Source organism: Chelon labrosus (assembly GCF_963514085.1).
Source record: "Chelon labrosus genome assembly, chromosome: 11".
In the NCBI taxonomy this organism is placed as follows: Eukaryota; Metazoa; Chordata; class Actinopteri; order Mugiliformes; family Mugilidae; genus Chelon; species Chelon labrosus.
The window spans coordinates 27,371,571-27,394,350 of record NC_140344.1 but is presented as its reverse complement, the minus strand read 5'-3'; the positions used below and the strand labels follow the sequence as shown (position 1 = coordinate 27,394,350).

Genomic DNA, 22,780 nt, shown 5'->3' with positions numbered 1-22,780 from the left:
ATAAAAAAGTGGCATCGTTTTGCTGGAGTTTTGTTTTTGAGGTGGTGTCTTTTAAAAGGGACTTGCACCAGCTGTCATCAAGACTATTTTGTTTAAAGCTTTTTTTTTTTTTTTTGAACCAAGGACTTTTATCCAAAAGGTCAGCCTCAAATATGCTGAGTAGCGTTTATAGTTGCTTCTTTTTTTAATTTGTTGTTTTGTTTTTGGGCGTAGAAACTTTAATTCGCTCCTGTTGACTACTCATTAATATGTCTCAGGACTATTGATCTCAGATATGTCACCATTATCCTCCATATGCTGAGACCCAACAGTATTTTTTATATGAATTTAAGTTTTTATTTGACTGTTTAGTCATAAAACGTCAGGTAGTTTTGGGGGTTTTCATGAATATTTGGGCCCAAACTTTAAAACTTTTTTTAAATGAACTCACACAGCTGTTGTCAGGACTGTTTTTTTTTTTTTTTTTTTTTTTTTACTACACCTTATCTGATTCGTTGTCAGCCAAACACAGCAGACCGTGTTTTATCTCGACCCTCCTCCACTGAATAGAGTTTGGGCGCTCCACTCTTTTCTTTTGTTGTTGAACGCAGCCCATACTGTCCGGCCCCTTCCCCCTCTCCCTCCCTCCCTCCCTCTCTTTCTCTTTTTTTTTCTCTCCACCCTTCCTCCCATCTCTCACTCACTCACTCAGTTTCATCCATCGAGGGTGACGCCAGTCCCTCTCACCCCGCCCCGTTCAACTCAGTCCACCGCGTTCATTTCATTCCTGCTCCCATTCCGCGCATATTTCGCATCCTTGGAGAGACGCTGCGCATTTTACGCACTCAGCGCGCCCGATTCCCGTCATCAAACCAAAACCGAGAGCGGACCCAGGAGTTGGCGGAGGGCTTCCCGGTGCCGTGGCGACCCGGATCCGCGGAAAAGTGTGGGAATTAATCCATGAAGAGGCGTATGAATCGAGGTAAGTTCCCTAGGAGGAGTCCCCCCCTCCACCACCTCCACCAGCACCACCACCAGCGCCACCGCTCAGCCTGTAGCCTGCGCGTCTGAAAGCCCCCGGACGCTTCGCTTGTTTCTGAAAGAAAAAAAGCCCGAAGTGATCTCTGGAGCTGAAATTTACCCCGGTCCCGGCGACATCGCGTCTTAATCTGCACGAATACTGGCATCATAGATGTGAAACAAGTCTAACAAGCTTATTAATCCCTCCCCGTGTTCAGCTTCAGAGGGAAGGATGTCGCTTTCACCACAGTTTTATTCCTTTCTCCCGACACCAGAACCCAAAAAATCTGTCACTTCTTTCCAGAGAACACAAAATATACGCGTTGCACGACCGTCCAGTGGAGTTGGGGAGGGTCACGCGTTGACCCGTGTCTCAGGCGAAAACGATAAAAATACAAAATAAAGAGAAACGCGCTCGCTGCGGCGCCGGGAGGCAGCTTAACAAAGCTGGGAGTGAATGGGGGGACTTGTTGCATCGGCGGGGTTTTTTTCTCCCACAACAGCCAGGCTCCAGTCAGAGGAGCAGGCCACGGGGCTGAGGACGTGCACAGAGCCGGTGTTTACCCCCGGGAAAGAGCGCATTATGTGGCCCGGTGAGAACCAGAACACGCAGCAGACCCGCGGGTGGGTCCGTGAACGCAGCTTCACACACTCAAAGGGTTAAAACTCATTTGATTTATTTATTTATTTTAATTTCAATTCATCATCCTAATTGGAGCTTTTCCAACACATGTTTCACTGAATGTCTTATATCACATTTAGTTTTTAAAATAAATAAATAAATAAAATCTTTTCCCCTGGAGCCTTTTAAACCTTCCTCCCCTATCAGCGGCTTCACACCAGCTCAGAGTTGGCACTTCCTTTTTAAATATTGATTAAAGGCCTGCTCTTGTCCCCTTTTATAGCTTAGAGATGTGTGGCAACGCAGGGCCCCCCCGAACCACAATGTAATTATTGGAGGAAAATTACAGGCTGTAGGATGAAAACATAGTGGATGCATTAATTCTGTAACAGGGATCCGTCTGTCAAATGCTGGGAGGGGTGTGTGTTGGATGAAAGGAGCTGGATTCAGGCAATAACAGTTTGGTCCTCCTCTCCGTTAAGAGTTGGTGGCTGCTGAGTGAGATTTTCACAGATATAAATACTTCAGGACTTCGTAATCCGTGTTCTTGTGGTGGAACGTGCCGAATGCCTCGTTTTGTTCGTCTAAAATCATTTTCAGATTGTGTGTGCATCTGTTTATGGGTTCCAGCGTTACTGGAGTTATTGTGGAAACAGATGAGCGTGTTTGAATTTCAGGAAAAGTAGAGCTGACCTCCTGGATGTTTAGTTTCTGGCACTTGTGGCGGCGATATCTGTGAAAATTTGTTTTTTATTTTATAAAAATGCAATTTGCTGAGAGAAAAAAAAAATCAGACTTCCTGTTCATCCTGGTTGTTTGTTCTTTATTTAAAGAGTCTTAAAACAGTCGGTCTGGAGGGAGTAAGGGGAGGAAGGAGAGGCATATGTGTGTCATTGTCTTCGCTGTGTCTAGGCCTGCGAGTGTACAAAGCTTTGTCAGTCACTCTGGGCAAACAGGCTCCACTTTCCTCTCCCCTTCTCCCCCCTCCCACCCCCCTTCACTCACTCACTCACCCGTGCCTCTCCCTCTCCAGTCCGTTGACATCTGTTTTGAGTGCTCCGTGCACCTGTAGAGACCAGGGAAGTGTGTGTTGGAGAGGGGGGGAGAGAGAAGGGAGGGAGGGAGGGAGGTGCAGAATGCAAATCCAGGCGTTTGTTCTGGGCCTAAGCAACGCAGACTGACTGACTAACGACCATTTGGTGTGTGTGTGTGTGCACATTTGTGTGTGTGTTTGCCTCTTGCCGTCCAGGCCGGGGCCTATTGTTGCTGTTGCAGCAGCAGCGGCAGCAGCAACAGCAACAGGCGTCGGTGGATGAGGACGCACCATATGGCCTCTGTGTGCTTTAGTCACAACCGCTGTGTGTGTGCATATGTTCATGTGTGTGTCCGTCTGCTCCACCGACCAATGCTGCTGCAATATGGTTGGAGTTGGAGCGCCGGGCCGCACGCTTGCCGTCCTCCTCGCCTTATTTCCAGATGGGAGGGCAAAAAATAAAATAAAATAATCCAGCACGCAGATTTTTAGGAGCTTTAATCTCCAGCCACTTTGTTCATTTTCAGCCAACAACATGTGTGTGTTTTAATCTGGAGGACGTCCGGATGAATCAACAGGTGATACCGTGGAATAAAGTGGTGTCGGTTATATTTTCACTTTTCTCTAATTCCCATTTTTTAAGAAAATGATTTTCACCTAAAGCAATTTCAGGAATAAATTCAGCCAAGGGGATTAAAAACTGTAAAAGAAGAAGGAGGAGGAGGAGGGTGGGAGGTGGGAGGTGGGGGTCCGAGTATGTAATGAAATTTAGGGAGCCGGTTTATTAGAGCAACAATGCCGAGAGTGTGTTGGGGAGGTGGGGGCGAAAGGGTGGAGAAAGGGCGGGTGGGTTTTGCAAGGGATGGTGGTGGTGGTGGTGGGGGCAGGCTTTGTTTAGGAGATGGGGGGGAACAATAGGCGTCCTCCTGGGTGGGGTGGGGTGTGGTGGGACCGTGGGTGTTGCAGGGGAGCAGGCGAGGAGGGAAGGGGGGGTGGAGGTGGTTTCTGGCTGCAGGAGGCCGCTGGAGCCTGTGCTGGCTTGTCTTGACTGGCCGGGCTCCACATCCATCTCCTCTCTTTCTCTTTCCACCGTGTTTCACATTCAAACGTAATCTTCAGTAATATTAATATCTGAGATAAGAAACCACGACCGCACACGTGATCCTGCAACATGTTGTGAGACGCTGAGTGGTTTGTGTGATGCTGCGTTCACTGCAACGTCACTCCATCATCATCGTCTTACTGTACACGGTGTATTTAGTGGAATTTACTTGACTTATTTTCATCTTTCTGCTTTTCTTTATGCAGTAGTCATGTACACATGTATCTACAGAGGCTGCTACAGAGCTAGCGTCACTTTTAACCTTCAGCAGTCGACTTTGCTTTGCTGTTCTCTGTGAAGAAAATCTTTTTTAAAAAGGCTGTTTTATTCTTTTGGGGTTTTTTTTTTGGTTACAAAGCCTTTACTACAGTTGTCAGTTGATGACGCCATTGAGCTGGAGTGAATGTTGGATTGGATATTGACTGTATATATACATTTATGTATGTAAAACATGAGAACAGGTGTAACTGGTTGGTTGACGTGTCACTGTATCAGTGGAAAAATATTATATGTCGCTTCATATTGTCACTGGCTTCCTTTTAGAATGTGTCGTAGCTTGTCGCTCCTTCGCAGCTAATGTGAATGTATCACAAAGCCTTTTTCTGTGGTGTTATGCCGTCGGTGAGAGTCTGCGGTCCTTGTTCTGGTGTTGCTTGTCCTTCACCTCTGGCTTTAGTCGGACCTTTGGTTGGTGGTGGAATTTGTCGGCCACAGAGATCTCTCAGATTGGCTGTTCAGCTTATAGAATCGGAGAGAAACAGGAAGTGATGAAAGCAGACAGGAGGCTCTTCTTGTTTTGCATCTTTATCGTCTAGAAGGAATAAAGTGTAGAACAACTGATCAGCACGATTCAGGAGAGGCCTCTGTCTGGCTTAAAAGCCTAACAGTAGCTCCTCCTAGCATCCTAGCCTCCCAGCTAATAGTAGATCCTCCTAGCTTCCGAGCCTCTCAGCTACTACCAGCTCTTTTAATGGCTAATGGTAAATCTCCCTAGCTTCCCAGCAAATAGTAGCTCTTCCTGGCTTCCTAGCCTCCCGGCTAATAGTAGCTCTTCCTAGCTTCCTAGCCTCCCAGCTAATAGTAGCTCTTCCTAGCTTCCTAGCCTCCCAGCTAATAGTACCGCTTCCTAGCTTCCTAGCCTCCCAGCTAATAGTAGCTCGTCCTAGCTTCCTAGCCTCCCAGATAATAGCTCTTCCTGTTTCCTGTTTTGAATGTTGAGTACCACTGCATACTCATTACATATGTACCAGCTGGATGCCGGCTCTATTCTTTGAGGTGCATCCAGAGTTTTGGTCCATGAGTTGACGTCACAGCCGGCCTTCGTTGCCGGTAGTCGTTTGGTGTCCTTCTGTCTTTTCGCTGCAGAGATTTTGTTCAATAAAAGCAAAGCATAGAGGAAGCAATGAGTCGTTTAGCTCACACGTGGCTGCATGAAGTGTCACAAAGCCACGCTAATCTACACAGAACATAAAGGACATGACAGGTGGACTTTTATTAAAAACTCTCATGAGTTTATTTGATTTATTTGTAAAACACGTATACAGAAACATGTTGCCAGTGACGGACGCAGTGTGATATGTCTTAAAATAGATATTACTGCCACAGCTGCAGTTGTTATAAACGAGGAGGGAATCTGCAGGTAGCGAATCCCAGAGGGACGTCTGATTCTGCACATTCCTTCTCATATGTTTAAGCTGATAATGACATAATGTGGAAGTCTAGTTATGAAAGTATTTAAAAATGGGTCATGCTAAATGGTGTAAGGTTGGAGAGTTTAATAGAACTGATAATAATTTATGCTCTGCACACTTTTTATTTCATCACATTCCTCTGTCAGGTGACTTAAAGTGAAGCGCTTTGTAATTTTTAACTTTATTTGACTTCCAAATATCTGCGGCCAATGTTGGTAAAAGTGCATATTTTATTTTAAAATGTAAAAACAGAAAGAAGTGAGAAGCATGTTTTGTTTTGTTAAGTCTTCTACTAACAGAAGGACATGGACTATGAACACTACAGTTAAAATGAGGTTTACTTTTCTATTTGACCCCAGACTTATACTTTTATAAAATCAGAAGTAAGCGAGGCATACATTCTTTTATTTGGTCTTTTTACTGAAAGAAAGGAGTTTAAAACATAGTTTCATCCCAGGCGGGTCATGCTAAGCTTAGATCACTGCAGTTAAAATGAAGTCGTAATCTGAATCCAGGAAATAAAAAAAAGAGAAAGACGGCAAGAAATCACTGTGGGATAAATAATAAATAATAATCTCTTTATAAACTGCTTTTTAAACCTTAAAAAAAAAGATTTTACTTATTTTTTTGCAATACTTAAAACAAATCTCTGCGTTTGTGCACATGTTTTCTTGTATTAGGTGTTCTTAAAATATTTCACATCCTTTTTTCAGTTATTCCAAATCAGTGCCGGTAAATATACAAACAGAAATAAACAAGGTTCTTTTATTTGGTCCTCTACTAATAGAAGTAGTTAAAAACACGATATTAGAGACAGTAAAGATCGTCACATCCTTGTCTGCTGTCAGTTTTTTTCAGTGTTAATTAGTCGTTTTAGCCATTTTCCGGTAAAAATAAGAGATTTCAGTATTTAAATGTCGGGAGAATTGATCTGAGTCTTTCAGGGTTTTTAGCAGCAGGCTGTTAAATGGATGAGAGCGACTAACCCTCCACGGGAAGCCTGAATCAACCCCTCGTGTTTCCTGACCTCAGCAGGAAGCAGGAAGTCTACATTACAACTACTTCTTGTGTACTTTCCCGGCTGGAGGAATTGACATGATAAACACGCTGCAGAGAGGAGAACACCTCTCTCTCTCTCTCTTTTCTCTTTCTGGGAAAACCTTTCCCTGTTGTCGTGTTCAGTTTTCGTCTTTTGTCTGTGCCGATTACTTTCTGCTGTTTGTTCTGGAGTGATTGGAGCGTGATAAATTATTAAAAAGCAGATTAATCATTGCTTAATTGAAAGCGAGGCGTCTTCTCGTCTTAGAGCTTTGACATTTTATGGTGATTCAGACGACTTTCTGTCATTAACGGCAGCAGGAAGTTTTACAAAGAATCCAAATCGTCCATTAGAGTCGGCGCGGCTGTTCTGAGATGTTCTCCTCTTGCATATTAAACTTTGAATACTTCACAATTAACCAAATGTAGCTTTGCTCGGTTTGATGTGCTCATTTCTTGGCCTGCTGCAGCCTTGGGTGACCCTCGGCTCCTGGATGATTCACTTGACGCTAGACTTTGATCTTTAGTGGAGGTTTCATGACTTATACTTGAATCTTTCGTCTCTTCTCTGGTAATAATAACATGGACTACTATTTAGCAAAAGTTACTTTTAAGCTTAGTTGTACACTTAGCCTTGCTTTGTGGTTGCTTTTAATGGACCTGAGGACTGATTTTATCTGCAACCTTTCCTTACATTGTTCACCATTTTTTTTTTTTTTTTGAAGGAGTCTTGGGATTTTCTCTTTTCCGAATGTGTTTTAGTTTTTTTTTTTCAAAGCCTTAAGTCCGCGTCAAACGTTGCACCCTCACTACAATGGACAAAAGTTATAAAACGGACAAGAGTGGCCAGCTGCCTCCCTCTGCAAGATGCTCAACCACTCGTCATTTAAAAATTAACTCCTTAAACGTGTAACTGGCTGACGTGTCATCGTGTCTTTGGGCCGTTGAAAAGGGTTGAAGTCGACTCAACTCTGATATGTAGATCGTCACATAGCAACAAGTGTTGGGCAACAGTTTGTTGCTTCATACCATTGAAAATGAGTTAAGCTTGTTACCCACTCCGCGAGAAGTGAGAAATTTGTTCTCGTTTTTGAGGAGAGTGAGAACAAGACCAAAGTTCGTTCTGGTCAGGTCATTTATGTGTCATGAAGAACTCAAGCGCCGAACTCCAGGGACGTCCTCATAGGCCCCTCCCACTGCAGCATATGTCACACACGCTATGCATTGTGGGAGATGCGGGAAACGGATGACGAGAGACACTTTTCTTATTATTTTCAGCCAGTCCTTTTGATGGCCGTGTCCGTCGGATCATGGCGCTCTTTCAGCGTTAACAGTAGCATCTGGGAGCTAACAGAGTGGCCTCTAGCATTACTGCTTTTCCGCATTAACCACGCCCACTTCCAGTTTCTGACCAATCACAGAATAGTTGTAGGACACCACACGAGACAAAAGTTCTGCCCGGTTGACGTGTCGAGAACAAGCTGCCCGAGGAGTGAAGTAGTGAAGTAACAGCCTATTCCTCTCTACTACAGACAACATTGCTCTTGGAAAGCTGCAAAATTCCTGTTTGCAGCTTTCTCTATCTTTACAACTCTTCATGTAAAGGCATGGCTAAGAGTTTAGCAAGCTAACGACTGGGGAACTTAATGTTTGCAAAGGAAACTCTATCATTGATTTCCTGGATTGATTCAGTTCTGATTCTCAACGTCCCGATTTGATTTTATCATCACTTCATTTGGAGATATTCTGGTTTTGAAAAATTTTTTGTGAAAATCATTGTTCGTAACTAATGATGTCGTTGGGTCCGGAGATTTGCAGGATCTGGTTTCACATCTTTCACGTGTTTCACTTGGGGTTTTGTGCATCTTCCGGTGCTGACGACGCTCTCAGAGTTTGAGCTTCTATGAATTGGCATCGGATCTTTCTTTAAATACTATCTGTCCGTCGACCTACACCTGTTACCAAAACGTCAGCAAACGCGTCACAACTCGAGCATTGTTCATAGATGCTTATGACTTTTTTATGGTGTTATCACTAAGTTTGAAGTTGAGAGATAACAAGTTAGGTACAAAAAAAAATGTTGAGGCTCAGGGAGGTCACCTTGACTCTTTGGTCATCAGATGATTTTATGAGTTTATGTCCGATCTTTCAAAAAAATGATTGATTTGATTCGGATATTTCTTCTTTTTTAAACCCAGCACTAAGTTTGATAAAGCTAGGCAAGGCTGCAAGGACGAGGAACTGTCAGATGAAACAGTGATAATCAGTTTTGCCACCAAAATCTAGAATGTGCTTGTTAGAATCTGAAATTAAAGAAAAGCACGTAGCACCGTTTTTATATCTGTAACTGCTCCTCTGTGGTTTTATCTGCTCGCTCTCAGTGTTTGATCTGCTCCGTTCTCATCCGTGAAGCTCAGTTAGAGGCTGAAAGCAGAAGAACAAAAAAAAACAAAACTGCAAGACTCTTCTTAAAAAGCAGCTTCACGCCGGTGGTGTTTACGGCGTTAACACAGCCGCCGCCGCCGCCGTCATCGCCGCGCTCTCTGCCTTCTAACCTGCATCTGTCTAAATAAAGCTCAGCTGAAAGTTTTAATGGACCGCAGAAGGAGAGGGGGAAAGAAAGTTCAGGGGGCTAATTCATTTTGTTTTCAGGAGTGGAGATGAGAGTGAAAGAGAGAGGTAGAGGATGTTATTGTAGCACTGAGGTGGATGCATGGATGGATGGATGGATGGAGGTCACTGTACTCCTTTCACATTCATGCAGCCGTGCAGTGTTCCTCTGCAAGGTGTGGGATAAGACTCGACACACACAAACACACACACACACACACACACACACACACACACACACACACACACACACACACACACACACACACACAAACACATGATTCCTCTCTCTGGGCACAATGCTCCTGTATTCACACTTATTAAATGGTGTTGGTATTGCTGTAACCTCCCCAGGCCTCTCCTTCCACCGGTGCAGGATATTTTCTTGTGTGCGAGTGTGTGACATGTGACATGGGACATCGCCCAAACCACCCCCCACCCAAACCCTCACCCCTCCCCACCCTCTCAGGAAGAGACTGGATAATAACTCGGGACTGACTCAGCACAAACTGGCGCAAGAGGACTAACGGCGAGCGGCGGGGAGATGAGCTGCTAAGCTAAACCTTTTTACCATCACATTTTCCAGGAGGAAATAAGCACTTCACTGTATCAGTGTGCAATCTGCGACCAATTACTGTGTGTGTGCATAAATGGTAATGCTTCTGTTGAGAAGCGATGGTGAAATAATGAGGAGCGCATGCTGTGAATCACAGCCTCTTCACCACTCATAAAGCAAGTCTCTCTCTCTCTCTCACTTTCTGTCTTTCTCAAGTGTGTATTAGCGCCCGAGGAAGAATAAAAGAAGCTTTTGCTGGTTTCTTTTCACAGACGCTGCTGTTTTTTATTCGGCCCGATGAATATCTGTCTTTGTTTTTTGTTTTTTTTGGAAAACATGAAATCAGGTCAGAACTAATCAAACCAACTCCAGACTTTGATAAGGTGATATTTTTTTCTTTCTTTCTTCCCCCAGTATTGTGCAAACTGAACTAATCAGTAACTGAACTAATGCATTAATTGAAATCGTGACCACCTGAACTATAAAATGTGAATATGGAGACAAAGATCATGAGGGATGGAGCAGAATGGAACGGGTGGGACACGACGCTCAGAAACAAAAACTCATCTCCAGCTTCAGAACCCGAGAAACACGGTTCAGTGTTTACGCCATCATAAATACAAGCTCTGATTGCAGCTTTTCCTCAATATTATCTTACCATCCACCTCCACCTTTACCCAAAGCTCGTGACTGAGCTTTATTCATAGTGGGTTCGGGTTGGAGCCTATCCTAGCCGGAGGAAGCCGGAGTACCCAGAGAGAACCCCCGCAGACACAGGGAGAACATGCAAACTCCACACAGAAAGGCCCCAGTCGGCCGATGGGTTAGAACCCAAAACCTCACCACTGCGCCACTGTGCCATTTAACTTTTTAATATTTAAAGTGAATTCCCACAAAGTTTGCTACGACTAGAGCCGGGCATCGCTTCTGATTTCCTGATTTGCTTCAGTCTAAACTATAAAATGTGAATGAAGAGACAAAGATCATGAGGAACGGAGCAGAGAACCGGCCTGCATGGGAACGCTCAGTATTTGCGGCATAATAAACACGAGCGGCGCGATGCTCTTTGCCGGCTAATATTCCGTGCACGGTATCTGATGGCAGCTTTTCCCCGAAACACTTTATCTGAAGTCCTGCATCCCACATTGAGCTTCACGCTCCGTCGAGATTAAAGCTGCACTCAGCCACAGCTGGTGGAAATTGTTTCTGAGAAAGCGTTTCTTCTTCTTCTTCTTCTTCTTCTCCTCCTTCTCCTGCTTGTTGACCTCTATTTACATTTGGCCCTGCGCTTCACAGCAGCAGCACTGTCTCGTGAGTGGATACCACTACACTGAGGCGTGAGTGCGTTGAGGATGCAAGGACACGTGTCCTCGTGAGACCTCATTGTGTGGAGCTCTTCCTTTCTTGAAGACTCTTGATGTGTGTGGAGCGCAGCGAATCTTCCCAAAACACGGCCTGTGTCTGTCCCACAAAGTTGAAACGAATGGTAAAATCCTCCTCTATAGACGCGTACAGTCGTCTGTTGATGCGAGGGCGTTTGCAGTACATGTGTTTAGCAGACCGCATCGAAAGGGAGAGTCACAAGTACCCAGTTTGAGATGCTTCGTGTTGGCTGCAGTCTGGATGTGACCTCTGAATGCACTTCTGGATTACACGTCTCAGAGAACCATTTTTTTGTGTTTAAAACCCTTGGAAGAAAGTAATTTCTCCTGGTGCACTGTATGGTTTTGTACACAAAAGCCAAAGCTGCTGTGGTCCTGGTTTTTATGGTGTCAGAGGCTTTTTAGCTGATTGTTGTGTTGCCGACGCAGAGAGATCTCTGTGGTTGGTTGTTCAGCTTAGAGAACCAGTGACTGGAGGAGAGGACAGGTTTTAGCTAATCCTAGCCTCCCAGCTAATAGTAGCTCTTCCTGTTTCCCCCTTTAAATGATGAATACAGACTACTGCCACCTGCTGGTATGAAGAATTATTTCCTCAAACACTGGCGCCAACGGTACGTGCCAACTGGTTGTTGTCTGTAGTCTTTGCAGCGTGTTTAAATGCAACAGCAACGTCACGATTGCCTTAATTGCAGCTAGTTTGCTAGCAGTGCTGTTTGTACAGAGTCTGACCACTATTAGAGATATTCTGCAAATGAGTGTTCAGGTTAGGGATGTCTTGATCAGTATCGGGGGATCAGTATCGGAGGCCGATCTGTGCATTTCTAAAATTATTGGATCACAACGGCTAGGGCTTCAGCCAAGCCTGATCTGTTTGTTTTTAGGTCTGCAGTTAACCAAAACCACGTCCCTGTAGAGTCAAAAGTTCTTGATTCGGTCCTTGCAAAAGAAAGCACAAAACGAAATCCATGGAGTCCACTCTGTGAAAAGGCTGCACCCAAACAACAACAAACACTGACCGTTTAAAAGAAGAGAAAAGTTTCCTGGAGACAGCGTCAAGGAGGAAAATCTTCCAGAGAGGGTTAGGGAGTTTATGGCAGCGTTGGATGACCAGAACATTTCTGGAGTAGAGAACACAATCGACTCTAGGAGAAGACAAGGAAGACACAGGGGAGGAAAATTAAATTTAAGATTGAATTGGCCAATACTGAATATTAATCATAGACTGTATATAAATATGAACAACGCATCTCCACTTCCTTGCATTGGTCAAACTGATGCTATTTTCCCCGGTACATGGGCAGTGCCAACTTTTGACTTTGGAGCCAGAGTCTGATCGGTACGGTCCGAGGGTGGAGCCACGCGGAGCCGCGATATCGATGCCCCGCCCACACTTCCTCCAGACTCACTCGCGTTTTCTTTTAATTAATACTACGCTCTGCTCTACCTCCACCAGTTACAAGGAAATGTTGGATTATAGACTTTATTTTTCCCTGTGTCTATCTATGTGCACGTTATTGTCCCACGAGACTGCTTTATGGAGCGGTTGGCATGGCAACTGGTGGTCGCCACTATGTCACATCCTGTTTCTGTAGCGTCAAATATAAAACGAAACGTATGAACATGCATCAACATTGTATTAACTACCTAAAATGACAGAAACCATCCTTGGAAAGAAAAACATATTTGACATGTATTTTAGTGTTTTAGTTTGGCCCAAGTCCCGCCCACTAACATGGAGGAGGCGGAGCTTATGACCTATACTGCAGCCAGACACCAGGGGGAGCTCTACTTGCTTTGGCTTCACTTTAGAGGAGCTGTTCTGCCGTCCATCTTTATACAGTCTATGGTATTAAAGAATATCGGATCTGGGGGCAAACAAACTTGATCAGGACATAGTTCATGTTACAATAAACAAAAATATCCTTCGAGGCTGATATTTACATAGATATTTAGGATTTAAAATCGTTCCCATTGCTTGATTGCGAATTTTGAGCACAGTATCAGATCATATGTTGAATGTTTGACACAAAACTGATGCAAAAATGGCGACACATATAATCAGCGTTAAATTCAGCATTAAAACGATCATATAAATTCTAACAAATCATTATAAATAGCTTTTAATATGGCAGACATGAATCCTCCGCTTCATCCAACACTGTTCCAACCTCTCCTGTTGAAAAGTTTAAATCACTGCAGCCGCCGCACACGTTAGTGTATTAAAAGAGAAACGAGACCTCTGCGTTTAATATTTATTAGACTTTAAAGGCTTCAGTGTGGAGCTGGAGCTCAGGGCCCGGCTGTACGTCAACCCTGGCTGTAATCATATACTTTAATACATTCTGGACTCTTTGAATAACATGAGGTGTTCTTGAACGATCCAACCTTGTAAACGTTGCCTGCCGTGGAGGCCGCTAAGATAAATGACGAGCCTGCTCCGCTGCATTTACGCACTAATAAATATAATATAAAGAATCCTGTACGTGGTCCTCGATGAAAGATAGAAAGCAAGAATAATTCTCTTTGGGCAGCGACATTAAAAACATGGCAAGACGCTGTAAAGTGGAACAATGTTTGCTTTGAGGATTAGGAGAAAATCCTGTTGTGTAAAAAAATCCTGTGTGTGTGTGTTTGAGTGTGTGTGTAGATGTGTGTTGGAAGCAGTTGAAACAGATGCCGTCGAGTGATCCAGTAGAAGAATGAAAGGAACTGACAGGCCAGCGATAGCACAGCAACTCCAACGGCAACACATGACAAACGACACATACACCCGTTTGGAAGGAGGGGGTGGTGGTGGAGGTTGGGGAGGTGGAGGGGTGGGGGGGTATGCGTGCTCGCCAACACATACATGTAGCTGGCTCCTGGTGGAAGCCAGGCAGAGCTGAAGGACAGAAGTGAAAAGAGGAGGGACGGGGGGGCGACGCAGAGGGAGGACATGAGGGTCCAAGGCAGCTGCAGGATTGTGGCTGGATGCCCCGTGTGTGTGTTCTCCCGAGGGCTGGCACTGACACCATGAAGCCGGCTGTCCTGGCTGGAGTGGCCTCGGCCCGCCTGGTGACAGAGGGACACACAGAGGAGGGGTACCCGGGGCGCAGAGGAGTCGCCCGGTAGTCAGAGTTGATTGTTGTGTGACTAATGTCTCTCTCCAGCGTCCATCTGCTGCCGGGCCCCTCTAACGCTCTCCTCTCTGAGCCTCTTCTCTCCTACTCTTGACTTACCAAATATTAAATTGACCGAGTTCTGGTTATAAAAATAGTTTGTGACGCTCAGAAAACATTATTTACAATTTTACATCTGCTTGTTTTTTGGAGACGTTGTGTGATGAAGGATAGAGCTGCACTGACAGTTTGGGAATGCATTTGTCGTAGTTTTTAAGAAGCTTTACAGCAAGTTTTTTTTACTGTTTTGGTTGTTATAATCTTTTGGCTGCAGCAGCAACACAGATGTTGTAGCTAGCAGGAGGAATTAGCATTTAATTGCTAAAATCCGATATTTTATCTCATGAGTCGCAGCTAAAAGTAGAGATGCCCAGATCTGCATCTGGGCTGATTCCGATGATTTTAAACCTTTTCGTCTTCAGCCAAGCCTGATCTATTGTAGTTTTTTTTGTTTAAGATCGGCCATAAACCAAAACAACGTCCCTGTAGCGTCAAAACGTCTTCTTCTTCTTCCCTTTTAATGCCGTTTGGCTCGCGTCAAAGCTAACAAAAATGGAACCAATATTACATGACTAAACATATCTGCTGTGTGGAAGAATGAAGTCAAGTCAGACAGAAATTTGTAAATTATACACTGTAGACTTTTGGCTACAAGATGGTAGTAGGAGTAGGCGGTAGAAGATCAACGTTCAGTGAAACCAACTTGATTCAAGACCAACTAACATTGCACGCTGAGTTTGAAAGAAGAGAAAAGTTTCCCGGAGACAGCGAAAGTATGAAAGTAAAAAATATTCCAGAGAACACAGGTTTTCTCCATCTGTTCTAATTTCTGGAGCTTCCAAACAAATGAGGTGTTTTATAACTGCTGGAAGTTTCCTAAAATGGCTTTTTTACGCGTATAAAAAGGCATTAATAAGTAAATCTTAAGAGCTTGTTTCTGTCGCCCCCTAATGGCCCGAAGCAGCTAATGCAGACTCAAAAACTTCTCAGTTTTGACAAATTGACAACCACTTTTCACCTCTTTTACTCTACGACCTAAAGACTTAATTTATTAAGAAGTTGTGGTTAGCTTTGTTGTTCCAACTGGACGTTTACATCCTTAAATGCATTAACCTCTGTTAATTCTTCATCCTTTGTGTCTATATGTTTTACAGCAGCTTTAATAGTCGACTCTAAGCAGCTCGCTTCTCTGACGGCCGCTTTGTTTTAAACAAAATCAACTCCAGTGTGCTCAGGTCTGCATAAAGCCATTGATTGGACTGGCTAATCATTGCAGGAGTATAATCAGTTCCCAACGTAGCGGTTCCAAACCAACTTTCCCCACAAAAGATTTGTAAGCGGGGAAGTAGCTCTGACTTCCAGGCTATCTCTATTATAAAAACCTGTTAAATGTAGTGCCATGTAAAATTTCCACCTGCTAAACACTGCTTTGAACCTTTGAACCTGGAAACGGTCGGTGCAACTTGTTCCAGTTTATGTAAATGTGATCTCGCCTCTCTGCTTCTTCGACTCTGCACAACAAAGCAATTTATTACAACATTTGCATGTTTTATATGTTTACAGGTACGAGTTGTGTTTATTTTCTACTGCATGTTTATGGAATATATTGCCAGAACAGAGGGCCAGTCTTCCTGTGAGGTTACTGATAATTTTACTTTCCTGTGAAGGACACGTATTGATGTTTTCACGGCGCATACATAGAGATTAGAGGTGTTAAGAGTTTTGGATACAATAGAGATGTATAAAATGTAGCTGCGGGAATTTAAAAGCTATGAAATCTCCACATAGTTCATCCATTTATTTTAAAGGTCCACTGTGTAAAAAAAGTAGTGACATCTAGTGGTGAAGTTGCAGACTACACCTTCTCTCTCGTGGCCGTGTTTGGTTTGTCTCTTCTGCGCTTCCTCTGTAGATATGGAGGGCGCATGCTAAGCTAACAGAAACGCAATGATTCGTAGGTACGTGTGAATTTAGACAAAAATATAAATGTCGTTTTTCTTTCTTGCAAACGGGTCCTTTTTAAACATGTCAAAAGTTTTGTGACTGTTTCAGATTCAGAAATCTTCAGATGAACAAAGTCCTAACATTTTATTCTCCCTTTTTTTGTGTGTGTATGAGAAGATCCTTAAAAGAGGACTTGAGTGCAGGAATGCTTTTATTCTGAAACTGATTATTATCTAAATGTCGTTTCTTGGTGAAGGTCTTGAAAGAAAAAAAGAGACCCTCGACTACTTAGACATCAACAGGCTCTTTTCTACATTTCAACTGGTGTTTTTTTAAACGGTCCAAAACAGTGAGAGGACAAAAAAAAAAATGTGTTTACTGCTTTAACTTTTAATTTAAGTGAAGCATTGTGTATCAGGTACAGTTACAGATTTTATTTCCATCTTTTCAAATAGAATTACAGTACGGCAAGTGGCAGCTCCAACCGGTCCACTTCAGGAGTGCCTCAGGTCTCTGTCATTGGCCCACTATTATTCTCTATTTATGCACAAAGTCAAATTTTTAAAAAGCACCATATGAATTTCCTTTTCTGTGACTACGATGGCTCTGTTTCTCATCTTAACCATGTCATATCTGTTCAATCTTGCTTCCCGTTGCCATATTTCAATTATAAACATATACTGTATGTAGTTATGTCCGCCAAACAACGTCCCCCATGCTTTTAGTACATCTGGCTTGGATTACTGTGGCCCTGCTTGTATTCTTGTCTTAGTCTAAACACATCCAGCCTTTTAACTGGTCTGGGATGCCGCAGCTATCCATTAAAAGAATCCACACATCTTAGCAAGGCTCAGTTTAAATGATCAGAATCAGCAAAGCTCCATTAACCTGGACAGGGAAGTATCTTTGTAACAGTTGATTGTGGAAGTTGTAAAATTATACAACTTCAGGTGGAATGAGATGGAACTCGATGGCCACAGGAAGGAAACAACTTTTGTGACGTTGAGTGGAGTCATTCGTAGTGTCTGTTTTTTTTTCTTCCGGTGAGCCAGAACACACGATGGAGACAAGGTTTGACAACACCTTTGATACATCAGCTTGCTATGAGAACCCAATGGGAAGAGGTTACAGTCCCTCTGTGGGACTGCGTGCAGGTCTTTCAGCTCCACGCCCAAACCAAACTTTTGGTCTTTTGTTGTTGCCCACCCTCAGGGTTTTGCCCCAGCAGATCAATGGCACGCTACACGGAACCCAGCTTCTGTTACGTTTTTGATCACAAGGGTTTGAGCTAAAAACCTGAACATCACCTGTAAAGTTGTGAATTAAGGATGCCCCGATCAAGTATTTTTGTCCTTTGCCTCCGTCACTGATCTTTGCTCTATTGCGTATCGGCCGATCCGAGTCCTGAGCCGATCTTAACTGAGCTAAAGTTTCTCCCCCATAGCTTCCTAAAGTCTTTCCTTGTCTTCTCCTAGAGTCGACTGGATTCAGTCCAATAAATCTTTCTGTAAAAGTTAATGTAGTGTGGAGAGGGTAGCTGGTACCTTGTGTTCTCTACTCCAGAAATGTTCTGGTCATCCAACGCTGCCATAACCCTCTCCTTGACGCTGTCTCCAGGAAACTCTTCTTTTAAATGCAGCGTTCAGTGTTTGTTGTTTCTTGCCTGAGTGGACTCCATGGATTCTGTTTAGTTATTTATTTTTTAGTAGGTGTTGAATCAAGTTGGTAGTACTGAATGACAGTCTCCTACTACCATCTCACCAAACATCCACATTGCACAATTTACAGATGTCTGTCTGACTTGACTTCATCGTCCAGAGTAAAGTTCTTCCAAACAGCAGACATGATTTTAGTGGTTCTTCTTCTTCTTCTTCTCTTAGATTTTTCGCAGCTTTGATGCTAGCCAACCACCACTAAAACAGAAGAAGAAGAAGAAGTTAGGACGCAACAAATAACTACGGAAGCCTGATCTGATCATTAAAAAAATTACACTGATTGGGACATCCCAACATTTACTGTGATTTTCTTTTTATCTCCATTTTGGTCTCCACCATTATGTTGATTGACTGACTGATTGGTGCTCTCTGGTGCGGCTCTAAACAGGATTAATGCGTTTGAGTCTACACAAACTCACTCAAACTCAAAAAACAAAGAAAAAAGATCTTGTTCCCGGTGTTCCAACCATGCAGCAAACATACTGGACGCATTAATCCTCGCCGGGGAAAAAAAAAAGGCAGGCTGGAGGAAAGAGGGCAAGAAAGCACGGGTGGGAAGTTGGAGAGGAAACGGAAATGAGTGTGAAGAGAGAACCAGAGGACCAACTCTAGTAAAACCCAGCAGATCCCATTCATTACACACGCCTGCGAGTCTGAGCCAACGGATGTTTTTCTTTGCAGGCTCGCAGTGTGTTTTCCCTCAGGTGTAAAAGAAAAAAGAAAAAAGAAAAAACGAAGCCCTGAGCCGAGCTCGAGTGCACCGCCGGGGTTAAAACGTGTCCAAAACGCTGCCTGCCGCTTTAACGTGCTTCAGTTGCATGTGTGTGTGGGTACTGTCAAGTGTAATTGTGTTAAAATTAGCCAGGCCGACACACACACATACACGCACTCACTCTGACATATACTTCACACTGCAGGCTAGTTCAGGCTGTGGCCAGGGACAGTGCATGGGAAGTGTGAACAGTAGAAGACCAGACAAAATGACATGTGTTCGCCCAAGGGGCTGGCACTGTAATTGTGTGTGTGTGTGTTGATGCATGTGTGTGCATATGTCGGTGTGTGTGTGTGTGTACTGCGCCAACCCTGCTGTTTACCGTGGGGGATTTTTAGAAGAATTGTAGGCAGCTGGCAAGCCCCTTCGCTTTTGGATTTTCTTCTTTCTCCCCCCCTTTCCTTCCTAAATCTGCTCGTCTCCGTGTGTAGTAGTAGTCCGAACGTCTGTCCCTCATTCACTTGCTCCTCTTCTGTGTGTGTGGATTTGATGTAGCACAACGGTTTTTAACAAAATAGGCAATTTCCCTCATGAAAAGAAGCAATAATTTTCCTCTCGCAGCTGGGCTACGGGCTTAAGACTTGTTGATCGGAACTTAAAGTGTTCTAAAAAAAATATATTTTCTTGGTGAAAATACAGACTCAATATCGGGCGTGAATCAGTGAATAGGCCGCAGAGAGAGAAGAATGCCCCCCCATCACCACCATCCCCCCCCTCTATTTTTTCCATTATATTTGCCCCATTTTCCTGAAATGAAATTCTGGATTACGCCTGAAAAATGCAGGCTGAAAATCAAAATTTTTTTAAAAGTGATATTCAAATGATGTCCTGGACGGCAGCGAGCAGCAGGGTGGTCACTCAGTTCACCCATTACTCAGGGTTTTTGGATTTAATCACCTTTAAAACACTTTATTTTACCCAACAGACGTTTATCTGTTTACGCAACTTAAACTTACAAATCAAAACTAAAACTGCCGTTTACCTCCATCAAAAAAAATTAAAACTTTCCCCCCTAAAAACCCATCCGCCTTGTGTGTGTGAATTGATTGGAAATACGCTTTGTTCCCCACCTTTTTAGAGTTAATTCAGTGAAAAAGACACTACAAACCTATAGAAGTGTTGCACTGTCACTGTTTACCAATAGCTGAGTTGTACGCCAGAGAATATGGCCGACTATATGAAAATAAAAACACAATCTTTTGTATTTTCCTGCTTAAAATGTTGCTTCTCTTAAATATAAATGTCTGGTAAACGTTCGAAGCCTTTGTCGTTTCCCGCTTGTCATCGTGTATGGCTTGGAAAAGCCTTCTCACATATTAGATAAATCTACAACTGAAGTGCAAGACCTTTGCGCAGTAGTCAATTATTTAATAAAGGCCCATCTAGACATAAAGTTCAACAACCTCCATCTTTTACTTCCTTATTTCCACATCACTAAATACAACTCTTCTCTTTTTGTGTTGTCTCTTTCACTTTAGGGTTCCTGCTGTCTGACGTTGGATCGTGGACCATCTCGCTGAGTTGACACCAGCCACTTCCACCGTTCATCCTTCGCAGCCACCACTGTTTAAGCAGCAGCAGCTAGCATTAGCCTACTAGTTGTCTGCAGCTGCCCGTCCCTACTGGGAGTAAATTATTAACCTCATTCATTTAAGTCTACCATTAGTTTTTTTATTTATCACCTCCTTGGGATCAAACCATTAGCATTAGCGCTAGTTAGCTGCAGGTATGGACCGCAGTAGCTGGAGCGGGAGCGAGAGTGCAGGGGAGGACATGGACAGACTGAGTGATTCGGGAGGGGACAAGACCATGGATGGGGACCCCGAGGGGGTATGGAGCCCCGACATAGAGCAGAGCTTCCAGGAGGCCCTGGCCATATATCCGCCCTGTGGAAGGAGGAAGATCATTCTGTCGGATGAAGGAAAGATGTACGGTGAGTGGACCTAGAGAACAGATGCAAATGATTATGTCTGCAGAGGGAAGAAGGAGTATTTTCACGTTTCTCTTGGTGCTAACTTTTCATATAGAAGGACAAAGTCGCTGCATAGCGGAGGTCACACGTTTTTATATAACCACGCACGCTATTTAATGAGTGTGAATAAGTTTTGATTGTTCATCAAAAACGATTCACACAACAGATCACGCCGTGATCTAGAGTCACCCCCGAAGAACAGCGACATAAACACAGCCGGCGACCGGCCCGATCTGTCGAAACGGTCGCCGCGGTGTCAGACGGCGAGAATAACGGCGCGTGTTGTCTCACGGTGCATCAAGTGTCGCAGGAAAGAAAAATAAGCTGTAAAAAGGGAGGAAATAGAAGCTGGCTATAGGTGCATTGTGAGTGTGTGAGCGTGACACTAAGAGGGAGACTATATGTATTTGTGAGTGTGTGTGTGTGTGTGTGTGTGTGTGTGAACTAATAGAGTGATGAACAGATGGTCCTCTGGCTGCCACCAGCTGCGCCTCCCTCCCTCTCTCTTTCACGCTGTCTCCCCCCCCCCCCACCACCTTTCTTTCTGTGTGCTGAGTCCACTCTGGTGATTTCTTTATGATACTCCGTGAGTTTTAAACATCTGTCATGATCAGATATTTATTGATAAAACCTCAGGATATTGATGCATTTCAGAATGAGGACAGCGACAGATTGCAGACGTCTTTGTTTGGTGTGTTTGCTTGAGGTTGGGCGCTGTTCGTGGGTGGCTTTAAATTCCCTGCCCACTAATTTTTAGAAAAATGATCTGGAGGCTCTCCACTGGGAACTGATTATGCCCTTTATGTGGTGATGTTAGTCATACACATTATCTGAGTTGCGTGCAGAGCTTTTTATTCCCCTCTGTATCAGTTGAAACGCCTCATAATGAAATCTAGACGGAGTGATACCAGACTCATATTCTGATAAGAGTTCGTAAGTGTATCCTAATGGGTGTTTGCAGAAAAGCCATCTTCTTAAAGCAGCACTAACAAATAAGTTACATATATTACCAATGGGAAATACACCAATCAGCCACAACATTAAAACCACTGAAAGGAGAAGTGAATAACATATTGTGACAGTTCAGTGTTCCGCTGGGAAACTTTAGGACCTGGCATTTTATTGGTGTGGATGTTACTTAGACATGTAGCACCCACCTAGACCAGACCAGACACCCCCACCCCATAGCAATGACACTCCTTGATGGCAGCAGCCATCCCCAGCAGGATGCAGCCTGACACAGACACAACAACTAAAAAAACAAAACATGAAGAACAGCACAAGGTGTTGACCTGGCCTCCAAATTCACTAGATCCCAAACTGATCAAGTATCTGTGGGATGATCCACAGAGGACCCTCCCCTCAAAGGCCGCCCCACTAGACACCACAGGACACCCTCAGAAGGCCCATGTCCATTCTCTGATGAGTCACCAAAAGGGAGACCTGCACAATATTAGGAAGGTGGTCATAATGTTATGCCTGATTGTTGTATAACCCTTTCAAATATGTTGTGTCTTCGCCTTCGCTGCTCTCTCTTTGAACCTGGAAGCTGTTCTTTCCAGCATCAAACGGTGTAGCTGGACACAGGAACAAAGCTTAAATCAAAGAAATAAGAAAGAAAACAATCAATGAATGCAGCTTTAATGATCTTTCCTGATGCACGGTGGCACTGTCGTGTTTAAGATATATTAGTATTTGTCGTGGTATTAAAATTTCTTACTGTAATCCAGGAATAACGCCCCCCCCCCCCCAGATCGTCGCCTAATCCTCCCGTTCGAGCTCCTTTCGTGTCATCGACCGGCCGCCCGGATCAATCGGCCTCATTCTGTTCTCTGCCTCGGCGGCATGCTCGGCACCGTTTGTTTACCTCGTTGACTCCGTGTGCGGGTTGTTGACACGTTTACCGCGGTGACCTGATCGAGTTAAGACAGTGTCTGTTTGTCAGGGGCAGAGCAGGAAAGGCGTAAAATGGCAAGAAGGGATGAGCGGCGTTTGGCCCAGACACCGGTCTGTGTGTTTGTGTTAATCGTTGCCTAGAGCATCTGTGCAAACCATCCACTGAAACACTATCTAGTCTGTCTCACAGACTTCAATAGTTGTAGTTTTAATCCAGATACGATGCTGTTTCGTTTGAATCTTGGAGGCCTTGTCGATTTCTTCTTAAAATTACTTTTCCATGCTTGCAC

The 22,780-nt window shown here is 43.9% G+C and overlaps 1 protein-coding gene across 1 annotated transcript in view; it reads left to right on the top strand.

Annotated features, from left to right (window-relative positions):
* Positions 1 to 868: 868 nt before the first annotated feature.
* tead1a (TEA domain family member 1a) overlaps positions 869 to 22,780 on the top strand; it is a 51,138-nt gene continuing 29,226 nt past the window's right edge. Inside the window, exons 1-2 of the mRNA XM_084555619.1 lie at positions 869 to 961; positions 20,101 to 20,555. Of these exons, the coding sequence (XP_084411745.1) occupies positions 20,351 to 20,555 (205 nt within the window). The 5' untranslated portion in view covers positions 869 to 961; positions 20,101 to 20,350. The remainder of the gene's footprint in view (positions 962 to 20,100; positions 20,556 to 22,780) is intronic.